The sequence below is a fragment of the Podarcis pityusensis genome (genome assembly GCF_964106645.2).
Source record: "Podarcis pityusensis genome assembly, chromosome: 5".
Taxonomy (NCBI): domain Eukaryota; kingdom Metazoa; phylum Chordata; class Lepidosauria; order Squamata; family Lacertidae; genus Podarcis; species Podarcis pityusensis.
The window spans coordinates 38,684,828-38,707,727 of NC_138032.1; the positions used below are offsets into that span (position 1 = coordinate 38,684,828).

The window sequence follows — 22,900 nt, forward strand, 5'->3', positions numbered from 1 at the left end:
GAAATAAGCTTGTGATGTACAGTGCCAGAGGAAAGCCTATCCCTAAGAATCCTTTCCACTCAAGTGAATTCAATAGTGTTGCCACTCCAGAGAAACAGGGTAGGAGTTCAATGGATCTAATTTGGTTTGAATGTGCATCTCAAATCTGTAAGTCTCTTCTCAGAATGCATACAAACCTCGTCTGTAGTTTCTGCATGCCAATCTCCAGTCTGAAAATACTTAGTTGTCAGATGGGAAGGTAGTTTAATTAGAGAGGCAATCCCCTGATGCAGTGTTTCAAAAATACCTAGGAAAAATTAAACAGACAAAAGGGAGGCCTCTCATGAATCTCATGCAGTACAAAGTAGCATCGTAGTCATAAGGTGAAAACTCCAAAGAACCCTTCCAATGAACTAATGGTAAAGGCTAGTAGACTGAAGGCCCAAGAGGTACCACAGAATACATTCACACATGGCAATATGTATATTTATGGAAAGAAGTAATCTTGTCATCCTTTTGCTCTAACCAGAAGATGAACTGGAGCAAAAAAGGCATAGGTTAGATACAAGATTCTTAAAAATGTATACTAATAAAACCAAGACTTCATGGTCTGGGACACTTTTTGTTTTCTATAAGCAGATGTCAGTCAGGGTTCCCAAGGCTATTCTGGCTCACTGGTCAATGGTAATACTGGTTTGGGTTATTAAATGTCAGAATAAGGAGTATCTAAAGGGATTGCTACCATTCTACATGACTTTTCTGTGGTGGCTTCTTGTCTGTGGAATGTTCTCCCCAGAGAGGCTCGCCTGGCAACATCATTACATGTCTTTAGGCATCAGGTGAACAAAATCCTCTGGCTGGCCATTAAATAATCTATGGCCTGTTAAACGGGGGTAGGGCTGTTATTATGATTATTTTATCATTATGTTGCTTGTTACCTTTTAATTATTATGTTCCATAAATTATGTTCTTAATGTTATTCACCACCCTGGGATCTTTGTATAAAGGGTGCTATATAAATCAAATAAATAAATAAATAAATAAATTATGTTATAAATTCTAGTGGCACAGCAGCTTTCAGAAATTATTCCCTCAAAGAGCAGCAAACCAGGTGAATGAAACCCAATTTGATGGATGAAGCAAACTAAGTGAAACAAAATGCACTACAAAATTGAATGTAGGCATTGGCTGATGCTACTTACTGTCACAAAGTCCTTCATGTTTAGGTTCAGTAGACCTTTACATGGTTTCAGAACTGGGTTGACTTCCCTGGGACTCCAAGATTTGCAAGTCCAATTTGCAGGATGTCCCTCTGCTCTTATCCAGAGAAAAAGAGATTTTGCCTAACTTGGTGGCTCTCCTTTCTTGGTCTGAACAGAAACACATTTCTGGTTAGCCCTTCCAATATGAGGTTTCTGAACTGGGACCTTACTCTTTCTGTACTGTTACTTAGTGCTCTGGCAATTTTCCAACTAAAGCCCCTCTTCTATGTCTCTGCTGGATAGGTATGGAAATACAAAAATGGCCTTGCGTTTATTTATTTATAAACAGTATTTTAATAAATTTGTGTCATGCCCCGACCAAGTCTTAATAGCACTGACTTTCCATGTTTGCATAATGTTGGTTTTTTCACTTGCAGTAAAGAATGAGTTATGGCCACTTGAGGCAGCTGTGAAATCTATGTGGGAGGGCAGGGAAAGAAAAATATTTTAAGATCTACATAATTATATTGCAGTAATGACAGGGAGTTGTCAAAAACAAGACAAAGAGTCAATACACCCAAAGCCAAAGTGCTTAAAATATGGGAAGTGATATAACAGGTATTACCAAGCTTCTGCCTTTTTGCTTGCTTCTCATCGGGGTCTTCAGCATGCCACCAAGTACTGTGGAGGAAATAGGTAAAACTTTTTAAGAAATGAGGCATTCAATGCAAAGCTGAGTTACTTGTTGCCAAAAGACCCATGTTTTCAGCTGCTGCAGATGTCACTTTGTTTTTGACCATCAAATAGTTGATCACATATCTGCAAGCTAAATTTTCCCCCCTTTGACAGCACTATACATCAGTAAATAGGATGATTCTTTATCTGCAACATTTCCATGCCATTTCTGAGTAGGGCTGTGCACTGAAAACAAGATTTGGTTCAGATCCACTTTGGAGGGCACTTGCTTCATCTCATGCTTGAATCAGAAACTAACTCTGAAAAATCTGAAGCTTCATGTCTGCTCATGGACTATAATTGGAAAAGTTGTAACTTGTTTCCTTTTTAACTTTGGTTCCTATTTTCCTTCTGCAAGAAGGAAGCCTGCCATTATTATTCTTACAAACAACGAAGATATGCTTTAGTAAAGCCACAGCAAGTAACCACATCCACATTCCTAACAGCAATAAAAGCATACTGAAGTCTACCTAGAACCATAGCTGTCAACTTTCAGATTTGAAAAAAAGGGATCAGCAGCCTCAAAAATAAGGGATCAGCAGCCTCACCTGTCCCGGGGACAGCCTATGGGATATCTAACAATCCGGGATAGCAGCGGGAAACGGCGCTGGAATAAGGGAATTTCCCGCAAAAAAAGGGAAGGTTGACAGCTATGCCTAGAACCAATGTCTGTCTTTTAAATACAGCTTGGTGTCTTAAGCATTATTAGCAAGGATGTGTATGCAGCACAAACAATTTTGAAAGTTTGTAAAAACCAACCAACCAACCAACTGTAGAAGTAAAATTTTGCTAAAGCTGAAGATAGATTTTCGGGAGTTGCAGCTATTCATCTAGCTTCTAGTAAGGAAAACTATTGAACCAGAAATATCTGCACCTCTCTTCTCTGGCGTCTTTACCTTAATACAATAATATGCAGATTCTAACAAGCCTGCGTTGCCAATAGACCAAATCACACACACCACTGTGTACACAGCATAAATTTAAAGCACATTTCCCCATTCCCATAAATTGTGGGAATTGTAATCTGTTAAAAGTGCTAGAATTGTAGCTCCATGGAGTAAAGTTCCCGGGTTGTTGTTTTTTAGGGGGGGAGGGGGAAGGTGGCGTGTTTTAAACGTGCGACGCGCTTGCAACCAAAGCCCCGCTGAACACCCAGTCCGGCATTATTGCCAACTCGGAGAGGCGGCCTGGCTCGAGGCATGAGACCTCTGAGGCTCTGTCATTCAGCTCCCTAAGCCTCTGAGAACGAAGAGGGCCACGCAGCTCCATGCCGGGAAGGGGAGAGCAAGAGGCAAGCAGGAAGGCATGTCCAGCGGCTGCCACAACCGGCCCACCCTGAGGCGAAGCAGACCCTCCCCTCAGGGCCCTGGCTCCAGCTAAAGCCCCCTCTGACCTGGGGTGGCGCCTTTTCCGCGGCCGAGGGAGCGAAGGCTCCGCGTCGCGGCGATAAGGGGGAGAAGGGAGCAGCCAGGAGCGCAGCGCCTGGGAGAGCCATTTGTACATAGGCCTCAGCCACAGCGGCCGGCCCGGAATTGCGTCACTTTCCCGCGACCGGCGCGCAGTCAGTGACGAAGTGACGAAGAGATTAGGAAGGGAGGCTGTTTATATACTGTATATCTATATTTCGAAACTTTTCTCTTCACCCGCCGTCTGCTCTAAAAGAAAACAAAGTGTGCGCTTCATATGCATGGTCATAGTATTCTCTTACTTTGGGCCGAGCTCCATGTCTGCAGTTCTGCTCCTCGCGCACCCGTCAGGCGTCTTTCCATTCGGGTCTCTACTGCCTGACGGGCGGGGGGAGGGGGAGACCCTATTTTATACCACGCGGGTGCGGAGAACATGGGCGGGGGGACCACAGGAGCCAGTAAACGCGGAGAACGCGCGCTTTTTCGCAGCCCTTTGCCTTCCCCACCCTGGTTCTCCACTTATTTGCCTGCCTTTAACTCCCGTCAGCGCCCACCATGGACCGTCCTGGCTGGGGCTGATGGGAGTTGAAGTCCAACAGGAACCCGGAGCCGAAGGGGTAGAGCGCCGCCCCATAGACTCGGAGGCCGGGATGGCGGGCGGCCATTTTCACAGGAAGTTCCGGCTGTGCGTCGCCACGTCCCTCCTCTGTTTGTGTGAGGGACGGGGCGCCGCGTCACGCGGGGGCAGGTCCCGGAGTTCGCCGCGCGGCGCTTTCCGTTCCTCCTCGTTTTCCGTTCCTCCCGGCGGCCGTTGTGAATGCTCCGCTATGCGCTCCCTCGGAGGGTTCTTGCTGGTCCTGGGGGCGGCCACGGCGGCGCTTTACTTGCTGTCGGTGCGGCTGCCCGGAGAGCCGCGCGCGGGGAGCGGGTGAGTGGGACTCTTCCTCGGCGGCTTCGAGGCGGTTGCGGCTTGGCGGGGGCCCCGCTCGCGGAGCTGGGATGCTGCGCTCTTCCCAGGGAGGAGGAGGAGAAGCGAGCCTCGGCTTCATTAATGCCTCAGCGGCGTCTTCTCTCTTCGGGATTGTTGACTTGCACTCACTTGCCCCGAGAGCAGAAGGTCCTGGGTTTTTTGCTGAGGGCGCCTGCGACTGTGATTGACAGCGAGCCTAAAAATACACCGCCGCCGAAATCCGATGCTACCCTTCGCGTGTGCGGTGCTCGGAAATGTGCTGCTGCATGCTCTGAACTAAGTTTAGGTGTGTAGGAAGTTGTTATGAAACAGCCTCGAGATGTTCAAGTGGTCTCGGGTACCCGCTGAGCTGAAGGGAGTTGGTGCCCCCTTTCACCATACATTTAAAGCACGCACACACTAATAATCCTGGGAACTGTAGTTTGCTCCTCATGGTACTGCAGATCCCAGCACCCTTAACAAACTGCAGCTCCCAGGATTATTTTTTTCGAATGTGGGGCGGGGGGCAGGGAAAGAGGGATGTGCTTTAATTGTGCTTTAAATGTATGGTATGTGTACACAGCTGTAAGTAATGACTTGTGGACTTTGGAAGGCACTATCCTCTTATTCCAAAATTGCTGACAGATTGATTGATTGTAACAAAAGCAGTGGTGCAGTCGTAAGGTCATTTGGACTCTAGACTTAATACTTGTAACTGGAGGCTCTTCAGATGGTAGTGTGTTGTGACACATCCTTCAGAATCTAGCACCACTGAGCATAAGTTGTGTTTCGGTTTTGTTTTTGATGCTGTTTAAAGAATGCTTGTCCCACAATAAATCTGTTAGTCTCTAAGGTATCACAGCATGTTAGAATTTATTCAGTAACATACAGTACTACTCTTCAATCATACATGCCTTGGTGCATATTTCAAATGACTTCTTGCTGCTTGTTCATCCATCTATGAACTTGCAGTGGCAAGCTCAGCCACAGAATAGCATTTAATAAAGAGCACTCCACACTTCAGATGTCTTGCTTCAGGCAACATCTTGCTATCTAAAAGTAAGAGTTGTAGAGGTCTTAAAGCAGAAAGGCTTGGGTCTTTCCAGAACAATGACTATAGTTTAGTGAGAATTGAATGATCCTTATGACTGACCTCTGTCAGTAGTTTTTAGGGGATCAGCTTCTCATTGTAGAGAATATCACTGATTTTTCCCTCATTTCCTTTTTACTTTAGGTTATACACATATCAGGAATTTGAATAGCTGTTAAGTTTTAAACAGTTGTAAAACCAGCGGCCTGTCTTTGCCACAAAATCAAAGCTAAGCAGTAGCCCACCATACCCCACAGGTACCAGAATTCACTGCAATTCTTTTCTGCAATTCCTAACTCAGCAAGTATCTTGTAGTAATTAAGGCTGTATTTTTAAAAATGTAATCAACTGTTTGCTTCAGTAAAATATGTTGAAATCTGAACATGATTGTTTTACAGTTTGAATTTTCATGAGAAACTAGCGATAAGCAGAGCTGATGCATTTCACAGACTGACAAATCCTGAGCACTGTGGAAAAAATACAGCCTAAATTATAACTCTCCTTCTGCGTTAGATTTCACTTAAGAAGGATTCTAACTTTGAATTGCTGCCTCTGATGAATCTCACCAATGTATACTGTACTAACAGTTTAATACGTGGCTTGCTTTCTTAATTGTCCAAAGTTTTAGTAACTAGCACCTTCCTTGCTTTGCTGAAATGTTGCACCTTTATGCTCTGTGTTAGCATTAGGCCACAAGGTAAAGATACTACACTTGTTTCTGCTTGAAAAGTTAATTGCTGAGTTCTTGTTGAAACCAAGCAATGAATGAACGAATGGCATGAATAACTGTGTGGTCACAGTTTAAGAGAAGGGCATACTGTTAATGCCAGAGCTATGGCTGATTGCATGGACCTGAAGTATGTTTACAGCCTACTAGATTCTTGAATTGCAGTAAAGTTGTGAGGTAAATAAGTTTATTAGGCTGACCTGCAGACAAGGATTTGGTTCTTAGAACAAAGGAAGAAGAAAAGGAGCAAGGTGATTACCATCAAAGGGGAACCATACGTTAGTATTCATGTTAGAAGCATGCACATAGACAGACTTCAGTTAAAATACAGATAAAAAGCTCAACATTTATTAAGTTTTATAATTTCTTATCTCTCTCCTGATTTTCCACCAGCATGAGCATGCACACTAAATGATAGTATACTTTCAATATGTTTATCACTGCTTGTTTTCAACACGCACTCCATTGTCCTATCTCTGAAAGACTGAGGATGGATGACTGGATGTATCTGATTCTCTATCCCTTCAGTAGTAAAGAGCCTTACCTAGAAGCCAACAGGAACTGACCCCACTGACCAGTGTCCCTTGTGGAGTCTTAAACTGGCCCAAATGACTCTTTTTGAGTGATGGAAATAATGGGCCTCTGTTTCTGCCTAGTATCCTGTCTTCTCTTGGGGAAGGCATTCCTTTGTACATTTTCTTACGAACTGAACCCACAGTTTCCTGATGCTTCCTGATTCTTAGTTCCCTCTTCCTGTAAACACACACCCACACACCTGTGCCTACACAGTTGTGTGGTTGAATTGTTATTTTACTGCATTCATAGTGTGCATGTGTTCTGATGAGTGCTGATTTATGCTATTATTCTATCTCAGGCATATCCAGCTATAGGTTTGTTGTTCTTGCCTGGTTGGCATAACACTGTACTATAGGCTACAGTATTCTGTAACCGCCTGCTGACCAATTCTTCCCTCTTCTCCCATCCTATTGGGGCTAATGATATTTTATAATATTCACAGTCTTATGTAGATTTAAGTGGTACAGAAATAGAATTTGTAGTTTCCAAAAGAAGTTGGGCAACCTGAGACCTGACGTGGCAGTTCCCTTACCACATTCCAGATGATCAGGCACGTGTTGCAAGAAAGCATAGTGCTGTTGCAACTTGGATACTTAACTTTTTTAATTGTCCTACAAAAGCACATGTTGCAATAAATATGTTAATATTTAAGATGACATGGTACTTCTTGCTTCATTCCCCTTATTTGATAATTTTCCACGTGTTTGTCCATAGAATGAAAACACCTTCATTGGCAGCGTATGTTCACAACTGAACTGATTATCCTCTTTATTTATCAGGTCACTAAAGTTTCCTTCAGACCTAGAGGAACTGCAAAAGCTTGCAGAGTTTCTACGGTACTACAATAGAGAACACCATACTTATGTGCTGCTACTGTTCTGCAGTGCCTACCTGTACAAACAGTGCTTCGCCATACCTGGCTCCAGTTTTCTGGTATGTATAATACCTGCAAAGCTTCAAGATTTTGGCTTTGCAGCATGCTGCTGAAAACCCATCTGGTCCTTCCCCCCACTTTCAGTGCCTTTGGAAGACTTGCCTAATAACTCCTGGAATGCTACTTAAAAGGTAAAGGGACCCCTGACCATTAGGTCCAGTTGTGACCAACTCTGAGGTTGCGGTGCTCATCTCGCTTTATTGGCCGAGGGAGCCAGTGTACAGCTTCCGGGTCATGTGGCCAGCATGACTAAGCTGCTTCTAGTGAACCAGAGCAGCGCACGGAAACGCCGTTTACCTTCCTTACAGAGCGGTACCTATTTATCTACTTGCACTTTTTGGGGTGCTTTCAAACTGCTAGGTTGGCAGGAGCAGGGACTGAGCAACGGGAGCTCACCCCATTGCGGGGATTCGAACCACCGACCTTCTGATCAGCAAGTCCTAGGCTCTGTGGTTTAACCCACAGCGCCACCCGTCAACTAGAGGCTAGATTACACTCTTCCTAGGGCCTGGGCTACTCCATTCACATACAAATCATGTTGAATTCTATATTTGTGGAAATTCCCTTAGACTACCCACAGCAGAATTCACCGAGAGCAGGCTTCCTCAAACTTGGCCCTCCAGATGTTTTGGGACTACAATTCCCATCATCCCTGACCACTGGTCCTGCTAACTAGGGATCATGGGAGTGGTAGGCCAAAAACATCTGGAGGGCCGAGTTTGAGGAAACCTGACTGAGAGTGTTACTACGCTCTTCAGAAGAAATTGTCAGAGTTCAACATGCATTATTAATGCCTAAACTTTCCAACAACTGAGATTGTCCTCGTGAATAACTGATTTTAAAACTAAGCTCAGTAACCATCCATGAATGTCCCACCGTTCTCTGGCTTATTGCTCAAATACCAGCTTCAATGAAAAAAGGATTAGTTAGCGAGAGGAGGCAGAAAACAAAAAAAATATAATCATAGGGTGTCAATTTCCTTAATTCTGATATTTTGACTTCAAGAATCCAATAAATGTGCACCATGTGTTTACAAAGTTATCTATTGATGGTCATAGCTTTATCCCCACCAGATTTTTTATGATGCTAACCTATTTTATGATTGTGCACTTTTAATTGTATTTTAAAATTTTATCTGCAAGTCACCAAGAAAATAATGCTATTGGATAGCCTTATATAAATATAGTCAATAAAATACATAAATAAATAAATGCTAGAATTCTGAATCAACTAATGACTAAGGAAAATCATTTTTTCAGTATATGATTATTTTATGGAGTTCTCTGCAACATGAGTTGATGGCCAGAAATTTAGGTGGCTTTTAAAGGGATAGACATGAATCTGATATTTATTTTAAAATATATAGTTTGATATAATAAAAAATCTCTAATGAAAGGCTTGCAGAAAAACAGTAAAAATACAAGAATAGCAATCAGTAAAATTTCCTAAAAACTAGATAAAAATGAGAATACAAATATATTACAGACTAAAAAATTAAGAGAGTCTGGGTAGCTTGGGTGTAGACCTAAGTTTTTAAGAGGTGTATTATTGTCTCCACCTCATGAATCAGAGGGAAGGCCTTCCAGAGTATGTGTGCTGCATTGTCACCATGTAACAACCTGCTGATCAGCCAGCAGGGTCTTCATGAAAGATTGGCTAGGCCTGTACTGCCAAAGGCAATCTACTAGGTATCCTGATCCCAAGTTGTTAAGAGTTTTTAATGTCCACATTAAATGTTATGTGTAAAAGTGGATTTTCCACTGAGCAAATCAGCAGCTGCCTGGTCACCCCACATGTATCGCATTGCAATAGTCTAATCGATAGTTCCTGATGGGCAGGTCTACAAATGGGTTTTAGTTAAGAAAGCTAAGTAGCACCTCCACCCAGTGGCGTAGCGTGGGGGGTGCCAGGGGGGCCGGCCGCACCGGGTGCAACATGGGCGGGGGGCGCGCTCGCACTAGCAGCTCTCTGCCCCTACTAAAATCCACGGGTTAGGGAGCCCGCGCTCGCTCAGCTTGGCGAGGAGGTCGCGGAAGGGGGAGAGCGAAGCCTTCTGCCGCGGGCAAAAAAAGGAGAGGAAGCCGGGTGGGCGGGCGGGCGGGCGGGCTGGCGGGGGTCTGGCTGCGCCTGCTGCTGCCGGTGCAGGGCAAGGCAAGCAGAGCGAGGAGGAGAGAGAGGGGAAGGGGGGGGGGAAGCAGCTAGGAAACGCTGCGGTGTGGAGGAGGAATCAATTAAGGAGAGAAAGCGAAAAGCCTTGGAGAAAGGGAAAAAAGGAAAGAAAAGAGGCAGCTCCAGGAGAGCGCGGGGGAAAGAGAAGCCTCGCTGCTGCTGCTGCTTGGGAGAGTAAATTACTGTACTTGCCTTGCCCTGGGTTAGGGGGCGCAAATTATTTGCCTTGCCCTGGGTTAGGGGGCGCAAATTACTTGCCTTGCCCCGGGTGCTGATAACCCACGCTACGCCGCTGCCTCCACCTACTGTGTATCTAGCTTCCAGTTGCCAGGGAGGTAGCATCAATATTTTGCCTTTCTGCTCTGTGGACTTCCTGGCTAGAAACACAGTGCCGGACTACACAGACCATTGGTCTGATCTAACAGAGCTGCTCTTGTTTCTATGGTTCATATAGTCCTTCATACTTTCCCCACAGTTTATTATGGACTGGATCACTGTCTAGTTTTGCTCTAACAGAACATCCTTGCTGGGGCTCTCTTTGGACCATGGATGGGACTCCTGTTGTGTTCTGCCTTGACTTCTGTGGGTGCCACTTGCTGCTATGGGCTGTCCAATGTGTTTGGGAAAAAATTTGTCACCTACTATTTTCCTGATAAGGTGGCCATGCTTCAAAGGAAGGTAAGTCCCAATCACCTATAATATTTTAGTCAGTGCTTTGTGACTGGGTAGTGCATTATCATAGAGTTGGAAGGGACCCTGAGGATCATCTAGTCCAACCCCCTGCAATGCAAGAATATGTAGCTGTCCCATATGGGGATTGAACCTGCAACCTTGACTTTATCAGCAGCATGCTCTAACCAACTGAGCTATTCGTTATCAAGTCTAGCTGTCAAGAATCTGCAGCCAGTATGTTACAATACAATAGCTGGAATTAATAGGAAACTCTTCTAGTGAAATGTATAATTTATAGCTCTTGCAATATCATAATTGCATATAGAAGGGGATTCCAAGGCTACATTCATGCTACCTATGTAGGCCTAACTACTGAAACAAAAAGGGTTTGCAGCAACCCTCTAGTGTAGACCAGGGGTAGTCAACCTTTTTTTACCTACCACCCACTAATGCATCTTTCTTGAGGGTAAAATTTCCTTACCACCCACCAATGCTCGATGGAAGGAGGATTCAGCTTGTGCCATTGAACCCCCTAGCGCCCACCTGGAATCCTGAAACCCCCTCTAGTGGGTGGTAGGGACCAGGTTGACAACCCCTACTTATTCTCTACCCTTTTTATTATGCCAGTATAGAATGGTTATATAATTTATTCATCAAACCAGGTTTATTGGTGGTAATATCAGCTCCTTGAGTGCCTTGAATAAGAAGCTAATATTTGTATTACAAAATTTGTGTGTGTGTGTGTGTGTGTGTGTGTGCGCGCACACACACACACACACACACACACACACACACACAGTTTGACCAGATCTTGTTTCTTTTTTGTCTATGGCAGGTGGAAGAGAACAGAAATTCCTTATTTTTTTTCTTGTTGTTTCTGAGGCTGTTTCCCATGACTCCAAACTGGTTTCTGAATCTCACATCTCCAATCCTGAACATCCCTGTTACTCAGTTCTTCTTCTCTGTATTCATAGGTACGATTAAAAGCACTCAATTTGTCTTAGTACTACCTAATATACTCTCCTCCTCCCTCTTTTCCATTTTAAGTGCATGCTTGCTCATTCCCTACCACTTCTAGCTTACCTTTATTGTGTGGGTGTTCCAATTTGATGGACTATTTTCTGGCAATAGTGGAAATTGCAATGTGATGATAATTGGAGGTATGCCCATTTGTCTGGGAGCCCCTTGAATGGCATTTTAACTAATGTCTGTTGAGCATTACAAACCATAGTGCAAAAAAATAATAGTTATTTGATTTTGATTTGTAGAGAGAGAAAAATACTTACTATTTTTATGGGCTTTTCTATATTTCTTGTCTCAGGGGGCACTAGAAAAAACTGGTAGAGTTTATAATCCTCCTTAAACACACGCTCCCTTAATGTGAAAATTGATGATGTCCCTAAGGTAACATTAAAGTACACCAGTTCTCTGTAAGGTACATACTGAAAAACGTGCTTCTCATAGAGTAGCTGAAGACAATATTTTGTGTAGCGCAGGCTATTGTTGGAGGAGATGACAAATACCCTTTAATTGTGCAAGCAAGAAACATTTCCCATCTTTCTTGAGCAGTGGATAATATTCTTCAAGATGCTTAGCCCAAATCCCAAGTACTTTCTCTCTGCTGACCCTTCTTAGTTTTGTGTACGTATTTTTTCATTATACATTCCTAAATGTGTTCTCCTTAGCATTTGCACATTCAAGCTCTTACCTTATTCACAGGTCCAAGGCAAGTCTGAAAAATGTGAAAGTTTTGCTTATATGAGTATTCTCTTACTTCTGCAGGCCTCATCCCGTATAACTTCATCTGCGTCCAGACTGGTTCAATCCTTTCACAGATCACCTCCCTTGATGCTATTTTCTCCTGGAGTACTCTGTTCAGGATGTTGGCTATAGCCATGGTGGCATTAATTCCTGGGACCTTCATTAAGAAATTCAGTCAGAAGCATCTCAACTTGGACAAAAATAACCAGAGTGCCCATTTCCTCAATGGGAGAAAGAGTAGCTGAATGGGCTGGGTTAGGACCAGATATTATAGAAGTCTATTTATGGGAAAGGTGCAATTCTCCCCCCCCCCCCAGCCCATTTTGTTTTTACTGAACTTTAAAATCCCTGGTGCAGGCTTGGGCATCTCCTTTCAGTAACACATAGACAGAAAACAATTTCTGCTCTTACTGTGTGTGTTTTTTTAAATAATTAGACTTGCAAAACTCATTTTTAAAAGGTGCTTGCAACTGTTCCAATGTGTTCTGTAACAAGAATGCTGTCACTGGAACAGTTTTATGTCATGTGGTTTTGCTACCACTGACGTAGAGGTTGTAAATGATAATACCTACCTAGAAATTTGAGGTTGCTTCCTACATGACAGCAAATTCAGGAAAAGATCACATACAAAGCACCCCTTACTGTTGGCAATCGCAGTGCATTCTATGGGACACACACTTGACTGGCTGAAATACCAGCACCAACAATTGAATCCTATTATCTTCTCTATTGAGGGAACCCATCTTGAGTGATTTTTCCTCCCTCTGCCTGCTTGGGAATCCCAAAGAAGAAAACTAGGTTAATGTAGGCTATTGGAACTATTGAGGCTTGAAGGACTGATTTATTGGTTTCCTTCCCTTGTAGGCTGGAGAAGTGGTGGTGATGAAGTCCACATACTGGCTTTGTTCTCAAAGCCTCAGTACCTTGGTTACTCTGGCAGCAGCAACTGTACTTACTGTAAAGGTAGAACGGGTTTAGTAGAATTACGTCAGTGCTGTTGCTTTTGCAAATCTAAGAGATCTAGTTAAGGATGGGTAGGGAGATGAGAGATGTCACTTCTACATCTGCCTTTGTGGGGAGCTACCGAGGTGTAAAGTACTCCTACCATCATGTACTGACTGCTGATGAAATGAAGTATCTTCCACTTTGTTGCAATTCCCCAGGAGAGTGTACTATGTAAAATGGCTCCGGGATATCTCTTTGTTCAGGTTTTGTGTCTATTTTAACCTCCCTATCACTTTTTCTGTGCCTCCTGGAAAACCACATTCTTTGCTTATGCTGTATTTTGTCTTCATTGAATAATGGACATGGTTGTGTCGCTAGTCCATTAGATAATCCACTGCTTAAGGGGTGAGAAAACTTATTTATGAGTGAGGTCATCCTTTTTCCTTTGCTTCTTAGGAGTATACAATCAGCCCAGAGATGAAGCCCTATCACTTCATCTCCGTATTCTGCACCCCACCCCCCTTAGAAAGTATTTGGTAGCGGTCAACAGCCACTATTACAAAAACCTTTCATCGAGTTACCTTTTTGACAAGGGTCTAATTCTCACTGAAGTTGTAGAATTGGAAGGGACCCCGAGGGTCAACTGTGAAGTTTTAACTGGGCAAAACTACTACTTCAGAATGCAGGTAAAGATGTGTGCTTTTATGTTCTATACAAATACAAATAAAATCTCTTCATATAGAACACTAGGTGTTGGTACGGCAGCTAACCTTGAACCCTTTTTTGCTGTTCGATGTGACAATCTGACCACCTCAAGTGTAAGTACTAGGCTAACGTTTCAGGAACTCCTGCATGGATCATTGGGTTTCTTGTGAAAATTATTAATCTACCTTATCTGTGCTGGAAGAGGTGGGTTTGTTAAACACTTTGCTATCCTCCACTAAAGTAATGGTATTATGCTAAACTTGTCAACATTAATGACAAGCTTCTCAGGATGGTATTATAGTATGTGCTATATGCTAGAGAGACTGTAATAAACCCTGATGTAACAATTGTAGCAATTTGGAACTGAGACAAGGGCAAAAGAAAAATGTCTGACTTCAATTAGCCTGTGCAAAAATTATGTCTTAATCAAGTGCCTTACCTCCTGTGTGTGTGTTTACATGGAAACTGTATTATCAGATAAATGTTGGTGAAAACGGTGGTGTAAGGTGTTGTTTGTATAAAAGGAACACGGTATGTTTAGCTACTTTCCAAGAGTGACATCTAAGCACTGTGCATTTAAGAGCTCCTCCTTTCCAATTTACAGACAAACTAACTGGGGGAAAGTTCTGCTTCCACTCAGTAGCTTAGCTTCCCCTTTCAGCAAGAAGCCACAAGGTAGCTGTTTTAACTCATTTGCACCTAGCCTATGTTCTCCAGCAGTCCTAGATTCCAGAATACTTTGTACTTGGCCTCCACAAAGGCAATTTGAAGTTATATCCTAATCTTGCCGAGATTTCCCACTGTTTCTGTGTGCTAAAGAAAGGTTCCCTTCACGTAGAACATGGCACAGCCCCCATTGTGTGCTAATCTGATTATCTGGGAAACACGGCAAGTATTGAGAAACTAAGACCGCAATCCTGTGCATACTTAGGACTACAACCTGCTGAAATCAACAGAACTGTACTGAAAGTGTTGACTGTAAGATCATGTTGTTTGCCACGGAAACACACTCATCAGTTGCTAGAGGAAAAAAAGCAGGTAACTGAAGGGGCAAGTGACAGCATACTCCCAAATGATTGTATTTCAGGAAAAATCTATTTAAAGTGTCACCAATCAGAAAATAATACAAGAGAATACACCTTACTCATTAAACTCCTCCCTAGCTTTTAATGTAGGAGGATAATGTGGACTTTCACTATGTATGCTCTATGAAGTAATTTTCATTATTCTGCTGGCACTATTGACATATACCTTTCAGTGGGTGGCACTGTGGGTAAATCCTCAGCGCCTAGGACTTGCCGATCGCATGGTCGGCGGTTTGAATCCCCGCGGTGGGGTGCGCTCCCGTCGTTCGGTCCCAGCGCCTGCCAACCTAGCAGTTCGAAAGCACCCCCGGGTGCAAGTAGATAAATAGGGACCGCTTACCAGCGGGAAGGTAAACGGTGTTTCCGTGTGCTGCGCTGGCTCGCCAGATGCAGCTTGTCACGCTGGACACGTGACCCGGAAGTGTCTGCGGACAGCGCTGGCTCCCGGCCTATAGAGTGAGATGAGCGCACAACCCTAGAGTCTGTCAAGACTGGCCCGTACGGGCAGGGGTACCTTTACCTTTACCTATATAATTAGCAATTATACAAGTTATATTGTGGAAAGAGCTGTAGCTCAGTGGCAGACCATCTGCTTTGGATGCCAAAAGGTCTCAGATGCACTAAATAGACCAATTGTCTGACTCAGTATAAGGCAGCTTCCTATATTCCTATTTTCCACAAGATCCTGAAGAGAGAACAGTCTTTGGAAATACAGAACTGCATCCAGTGGTGTGTGGGCAATTGACCAAAGCATCCACTTTTGGGTGTAATACACACAGCTACAGTCGCACAGGACATAAGAGCCTATAAAGCACTTGAGGTACACTGGCTTTTTATTCCATGCATCTGTTTTTGATAGTCAGTCTTGTTCCCAATTGTTATACACTGTTCAATACAAAACAAAAAAAATCAAGTTTGCTTCAGGAAGCCATAGAGTAGGGAGAAAAAAACAGCATATGAAATGATTGTTTCAAATGACATGTAAAACCATTAACTCCCATTAGCCACCACACTTGATTGTGCCATAGCTGCACCCAGTAGTTAAGAATGCATTATGAGTTGTGACTAAAACCTAATTAAGCAACTTGCCTTGAGTTCTCTCTGGTTTGCATTGCTTATTGTACACATACTGCAGATTGCTATCCCCTTATTAGCAAACCCTTAATCAGGCAGTTATAATGTTGTAATGCCATTGGCACAGAATAGTAAAAACACAGCCAAAAGGTTAATCACTGAGGATTGCACACATGGCAATACTGTCTCATAATCTGGATGACATGATTTGTTGGGTTTATGGCTTTCAGTTAAAGGGAACTTTGTTCTAAGAACTAAATCTAGACTCTGCAGCACAAGGCCATCCATTCCACTGACACCCCTAAGATGCTAACAGTGTGTTTACACATAGACTGAACTACTTTCCTACCCTACAACAAAAATGCACTGTTTTGTTGGTGCCAAGAAAGCATTTCTTGTGCTGCTTGCTCCTTGAACACAAAAGCAACGTAATGTGTGGAAGAAGCATGGTGGCTACCTACCCCTTTCTGCCAGTAAACTTGACACTGCTTTCTAGGGAAAAGGACAATTAAAGTGTGTGTTTCTCTGTACTAGTATTTCCAGCTACCATAGTTTTGTCGGTGTCAGTTAATATTTAATGCTTTGGAGTGTTGTTCCCAGAGAAGAAAGTAGGTATATAGTCAGTACCTTTTATTAGACCTACAGAACAAAGCAGGCTTTTTAGAGCCCAAAGTCACACAAATACCTGAGAGTCTGTTTCCACATTAAAAAGGACTTAGCCCTCACATTTAAGAGAGAGACTTAAAAACATAACCTGCATACTCTAAGAGAACATCAACCATTTAAAATCTCACCTCTGTTAAACCAATATAATTTTGGAGCACAATTCACCATCCATATTCTAGGGTTAGTAAGTCTATCTTTTTGAGGCACAACATTTACAGCATTTTTGTAATACAATAGTACAACACCATGTCTCTGCTTAGGGCCAGGCTACATGCTATGGCGTCACTGGGGCAAATTCTGCCCCTCCCTGCATGAAACAGCATGATCACATGAGATGCTCTGTTCCCAGCAGTGGCAATTGCATGGAGTGTGGACTAGGAAACTCACAATATGAGGATGCTGTATCATGTGGTGAGTGCCCTAGACATTGCAACACTAGGGAGAAAGTCAGCACTGTTCTGGTATTTTTAGCCATTATCCTGGTGGTCATAACATATAGCCCAGCCCTCAGTTAACTATATAAACAATATCACAGCTCTCTAACTTAGAAAACTTGGGTGGCTTAGCTTGATTTTCCTCTCTCTCTTGGATCTCTCCACAGTCCTGAAATTTGCTAGAATTGTCTAAAGTTACAAAAAATATTTGTGCATTTAAGAGTACCCAAAAGTTGAGAGCTGATAACAAAAGGTATAATGGCATGGGGAAAATATGAGATGAGTAATCTTATTTCTGATTATATTTTCAGCTCTTTTAAAAATGACTTTCAGTTGAGCAAAACCTGTTCAACTTAATTGAAGAAAGAGGAAATGGCTCTGGAAGAATTCTCTCAATGGCACAAATCACAAATACCAGTTTTGAATATTCTACACCCAAGCACAAGTTGCTAATTCCTAACACCTGATTTTCATAACACCAATTTACTAGCTGCCTTAAATTAATGCCCCTTTATTTCAACAGCTCTTTGGGGATCAAAGCAAAACTGGATTTTTTAAAATGGAAAGGAAAGCAAAGGACACACACATTTATGAGGAGAGAGCATGTCCTTTGAGACCCCGGTTGTCATAACTTAATGAATTTTCCTTAAACCTTTACATATTCCTTCAACATACTATAACTGCAGGATGACATCTACAGATGCAGGCTGTGTGCAAATACCAAAAGAAACAACCAATAACAGACACAAGAGGCCATTAAATCAGACACATTTTCACTAATGTTAAAGACTCTGGGGAGAGGTTGTACTTCAGTGCGAGAGCACATACGTTGAATGCCTAAGACTCCAGGCTCAATACCTCTAATTAAAAGATCACAGGACTTTCCTTTGCCCAAGACCCTGAGAAGTTATGCTTTAAAGCTGACAGTTCTACATTATATATCTGAGGCATTTCAAACTAATGCTTCTTGCCCTAGAAAAGAGATGAAGACCACAGTGGGCTAACAATACCAAGTGCTTCATATGGGAAAAGCATCATGCAGCTACTTGTCATTCTTCACACCATCCCCCACTTTGTCTTATTGCGAAAAATGAACTTTTCAAGAGCATAGTCAGCTAACTGGGCTATTAAACAGGAGTCTTTATGCTGGGCTGAGCTGGGGGGAGGAAGAAAGAGTGTCTTTATTGCCAAATTGTCTGATTCCATTAGTGAAGCAGACAGTTTCCCATTCAGAGATCATCCAAACAACAGTATTCAAAGGTACCCATAAACATGAGAGTGTTAGTAATAGCACACTACGGACACACTGTTAAGACCATATTCATGGAAGACAATCTTACTCGGCTACGAGTGATTGCCAAAGAAAGGAGGAGAGTAAAAGCAAAGCAAAGTAATTGTCCACAGGGACCAGGAAGAATGTGGTGAAACTCAAAGGAGAAACAAAGGCTGCAAGGTAGTTGTACTGATAGCTTGGATCATGCCAAGAAAGACATGCTTCCCAGAAGAAGCACCAAGCTAGGTGTCTGTGGTGGACTTGACAGGTGCAATAATGTGCTGCTTCCCCAACAGCTTGGTCCATACACCAATGGAATGGTATTTATTGAAGTGTGGAATAAACAGCATCTGTGGGTGTCCCCCAATAAAGGTAACTCACCCTTAAGCTTGCCAAGGAGTACAAGTGACCAGACAGAATTTCCTTCAGAGTGGGCACAGCTCAGATCAGTTTAGTGTAAGCATATTAAGCTTAAGGAATTCTTGTTCAATTTCAAGTGAACAGGGCTTATTTGCTTTTTTGTTGTTGTTTCATTCCGATATATCACAATGTTTGGGACTGCAGCTGGGAGGCTAAAGCATGCCAAGAGGTCTTAGCTCTGCATCCTAACCATGTCACACTCCATGCACATGCAGCTCAGGACTCCTTTAATTTGCTTGTACGGGCCTACGCCCCGTCCTAGTGTCAGCAGGCTGCTGCAGCCAGCAAGATAAGCATGGCCTATAACACATTATTAGGTCACAACATTAAGAAAACACCTTGGCTCCTCCTCCTGGGATAAGTAGCCATGAAGCAACTGAACAGGGACCACCAATATGTTGTGCTACAATAAACCCTGCCTTTAATCTATAGAAATTAAAATAAATAATGACATAACTTAAGATTCATGTAGTCCAGCTACATAATTTTAAAATATGGAATAATTTAACTCATACAATACTGCTCTCTGTATAAGTAAAGAATTTCCCTTCATTTTGCCACTAGACACTTAAAAAAAATCAAATCAAATGTAAACAAACAGCATGCAACCCATCTTTGCCCTTCATTTTGGGGGTGGAGAGTGCGGGGTGCAACTGCTACTCACTACTATAAATATGGAAACTGCTAGGATACAATTTTACACTCAAGACAATGAACCGTTCTTCCCTGAATGTAATTAACTAGAGACAAATTGAGGGCACAGCCAAAATTACTGGCAGAACTTTGGCTATAAAACCAAAATAGAACATTTTAGTGTTTTTGTTTTGCTTCCGTTGGACATGTCAGTTAAAGGAGCCATGATTATAAACCGCAGGAAGTTGCTCAGGAAAAATGAGGTATTGCAGAAGGAAAGTGGGATACCATTCAATTAGGAAAGGCAATAGTCTTGGACCCTCTCCAATCCAAAATCCATCAATATGAAAATATGGCTTAGGCTCCCTCAGACCCAAGATGAAGGGCATTCTCTACTCATCATCACATTTCAATGTTACTTTCCACCAGTCACACCACTAAACAAGCAGAGGCCACTTGTGTGGTTCAGGCCAGACTATTCCCTTGGCTTCATCCAAGTACAATACTCCCTTATGGTGTTCGACCTATGGTAGGAAAATTTCCAGTTTCTTCCTTCAGGATAGTCCTCAAGTTGTACAGAATGTGCTTTTCCATGGCTTGTGAGTTCTTGATCTTCACTAATTTGATCGATTCATTTTTCATTGAAGGAAGCAAACAAAAGGCAGGTTGGAATGGAGAGGAAGGTAACTTAGAAAAACAGCATCTCAATTTCTCTCTATTCATCAGCCACTCCATGCTGTGTCTCCTGATCTCACAGTGGCATAGTGATGCTGGAAAATGCTGGAGAGAGGCTGAGGCTAGAATACAGCAGCAGGATGTCACAACCAACCAAATGCCAATTTAAAAACACAATTAGTTGCCACTCTCACATGCTAGGGGAGCAGTGACTCAAGATACACCTTTCCAGGAATGTGAACAAGTTCCTATTGAAAAAGTTACGCTGGTTACACTGATGGCATTTGTTCACAGTTTACCTGATCCACTGCTTCACTGGATGTGATCAAGTCATTGAGTTAACTTCCTTCATTTCCGGTCTTTCAGAGCCGCATGACCTGGTCCCATGTCAAAAGTAGAATCAGATCCTAGCCTTATGCATGCTGTCTAAGACTCAAAAAGATTGTTGTCCTTCATAGGCTAGTCTTCTGAACTTCTTTCTGCAATCAATTATTTTGTCTATGGATACAGTTCACTCTTCAGAGTAAAAAGTGTTAAAATGCCAAAAATATGATACAATAGCTCAATTATTCAATAAAATACATCCCTGCCATTCGTGATTGAAATGCTCACCGAGAAACCAATTCATCAGAACATTTCTCCAAAGATTCAAGTTATTGCAGATCATCTGGGTGATGGGGTGGAGATGCAGCTTCTCAGAGGAATGAAGAGGGGATTCTTGGGGGAATCAGAATGCCAGTTGATCAAACGACTGAAGGAGGGAGGAGATACATCTTTACCAAGTTGCAGAGCTGCAGGCTTTACTGGTCCTCACTGTTGCATCAGAGCATTCTGCATCTGAAGAGTCACCACCTGATTCTCCAAACTCTCCAGGATTCTGTGTCACAAATCCAAGGGAACAACTTTTAAAATCATTTATTAGCATTTTATCTGCAGACAGAATCGTCCCTGGTCCATCTCAAAAAAAAGCGAAAGCACATCTGAATGTGCAGCTCATCCTTTAGTTTTCTCGGAATCTGATGCATGCAATAGATTACTAAGCCACAAAATTCCTGACGTGATTCTGGCCATGTCCTTATATACTAGGGTTGCCATACGTACGGATTTTCCCGGACATATTCAAAATACTGCAGTCGGCAGCAGTGTCTGGGCAGAAATCGGGAAAATGTCCGTGAAAATTGGCACATATGGTAGCCCATGTTGGCAGTGCCGTTTTTGCATAAAAAATAGCTCAAAAATTGCATTTTTAAAGCAATTTTGCCCCAAAAGCTTGATGTACTAGTTTTGTTTCTGTAAAAATTCTTTTAAACCCATGGGAAAGCATGCAAATATACAATCCCACACAGATTAACTTTGGTTTTAATCTTTCATTAGTGTGGAGTAAATAAGCTATTTGTCAAGTTGGCACTTGAGGGAAATGGCACAGCTGAACCCTGAAAAGGCTTCCTGTCTTCTCAATGAACTAAAACACTGGGGAGAAGTAAAACAATGGGACATCAAATAAAAATAGAATGATGTAAGAAAAAACTGATAGTGAAAGCAAAGGCTAGCAGAGCTCCAGTTGGAAACCTTGCAATGTATTTATTCAACAGCCCTAGTTTCCAAGCATCTAATTAATATTTTAACTTCAAGCAATGAAGAGAGAGTTACTGACCTCATAGCCATGTTCCTCTGGACATAACTTGCCAAGTGACATCTGTGTTTTCACCCTGCGTACAGCACTCTCCTTATCTGAAAGGCCATCAGACTGGGTAGATATCTCAATGGGGATTTCTGGAGTCTGTGACAACATCTCATCCAGCTTCTCAGCCCGTTGATCTTTACGCCTGTTGGCCAGCTCGTCTGGGCTGTTGGAATGGTCACTGGTATTGCCCTCCTCTCCATCAGACACAGAGAGGTTCTCAGAGCTGAAGGTCGAGTAAGACTGGCAGCTGCTAATGCAGCGATGCGGCCTGCAAATCCATAAAACATTAATGGGTTTGATTTGATTCAAAGGCTGCAAGCACTTGATCTAATGAGCAGGGTATTACAAACAAGGATGAGAAGAAGGCCAAGTCCATTCCTAAAGATACATAAAGAACAGCCTTGGTAGATCAAACCAGAGGCCCACCTAGTCCAGAATCCTATTCTCACAGTGGCCAATCAGATGCTTATGTGAAGTCCACAAGCAGTACAATAACCCTCTCCCATTCATGACCCCCCAGCAACTGGTGTTCAAAGAAATCTTGCCTCTGAGGTAGTACATAGCTATCATGAGTGGCAACTGATAGCCTTATCCTTTGTGAATTTGCCCAATCTTTTTCAAGGCTGTCCACAATGGTGGCCATTGCTGTTTCTTGTAATGGTGAATTCCACAGTTTAATTAAGTGCTGTACCTCCTTTTGTCTGTCCTGAATCTTCCAACATTCAGCTTCATTGGATGACCTCGGGTTCTAGTATTACGAGAGAGGGAGAAGAACTTCTCTATCCATGCATAATTTTATACACCCCTATCAAGTCCCCTTCCCTTACTCATGTTTATTCTAAACGGAAAAATTCCTCTGATTGGTTCTCATGGAAGAGGAAATGGGTACAACAGCCCCATGGCTGGTGTACTCTTCCCATTGTCCAGGGACATGTCCAGTGAAGGATCAACTTGCCTCCAGAATTATCCCTTTTTGTCTTCTCCTTGCTGCCATCACAGGGAGACCTCTAGTATATCATAAGGCTGTTGTGATGCTCTCTTAGATTGCACTCTAAGTTAGGTTAAAATTACTATAGTACTGAGACACCAGAGACAAATCCATTAAA

The 22,900-nt window shown here is 42.7% G+C and overlaps 3 protein-coding genes across 14 annotated transcripts in view; 1 reads left to right on the top strand and 2 right to left on the bottom strand.

Moving 5' to 3' along the window:
* SENP2 (SUMO specific peptidase 2) overlaps window positions 1-3,987 on the bottom strand; it is a 21,465-nt gene extending 17,478 nt beyond the window's left edge. For 4 of the 6 annotated variants that reach the window (XM_081006693.1, XM_081006694.1, XM_081006689.1 and 1 more), the window contains exons 1-3: window positions 3,310-3,466; window positions 1,807-1,862; window positions 177-286 (exon numbers count right to left, since the gene is read on the bottom strand). In XM_081006693.1, coding sequence (XP_080862819.1) covers window positions 177-286; window positions 1,807-1,862; window positions 3,310-3,419 — 276 coding nt within the window. In that variant the 5' untranslated portion in view covers window positions 3,420-3,466. Of the gene's footprint in view, window positions 1-176; window positions 287-1,806; window positions 1,863-3,309; window positions 3,467-3,624; window positions 3,805-3,876 lie in introns of those variants that run through there. The other 2 variants (XM_081006691.1, XM_081006692.1) reach the window with 2 other exon arrangements.
* On the top strand, window positions 3,973-14,345 carry TMEM41A (transmembrane protein 41A; the record flags this gene model as incomplete). The annotated part of the gene is made up of 5 exons (XM_081006712.1): window positions 3,973-4,250; window positions 7,444-7,597; window positions 10,284-10,445; window positions 11,275-11,413; window positions 12,222-14,345. The coding sequence occupies 5 exons, from the start codon at window positions 3,973-3,975 to the stop codon at window positions 12,443-12,445; spliced, it is 957 nt and encodes a 318-aa protein (XP_080862838.1). The 3' UTR covers window positions 12,446-14,345.
* Window positions 14,346-15,750: 1,405 nt separating this feature from the next.
* The window catches only part of MAP3K13 (mitogen-activated protein kinase kinase kinase 13), a 43,084-nt gene continuing 35,934 nt past the window's right edge, over window positions 15,751-22,900 (bottom strand). For 6 of the 7 annotated variants that reach the window (XM_081006667.1, XM_081006669.1, XM_081006668.1 and 3 more), the window contains 3 exons: window positions 22,486-22,542; window positions 21,765-22,062; window positions 15,751-20,987 (listed from right to left, as the gene is read on the bottom strand). In XM_081006667.1, coding sequence (XP_080862793.1) covers window positions 20,886-20,987; window positions 21,765-22,062; window positions 22,486-22,542 — 457 coding nt within the window. In that variant the 3' untranslated portion in view covers window positions 15,751-20,885. The remainder of the gene's footprint in view (window positions 20,988-21,764; window positions 22,063-22,485; window positions 22,543-22,900) is intronic. The other variant, XM_081006672.1, reaches the window with a different exon arrangement.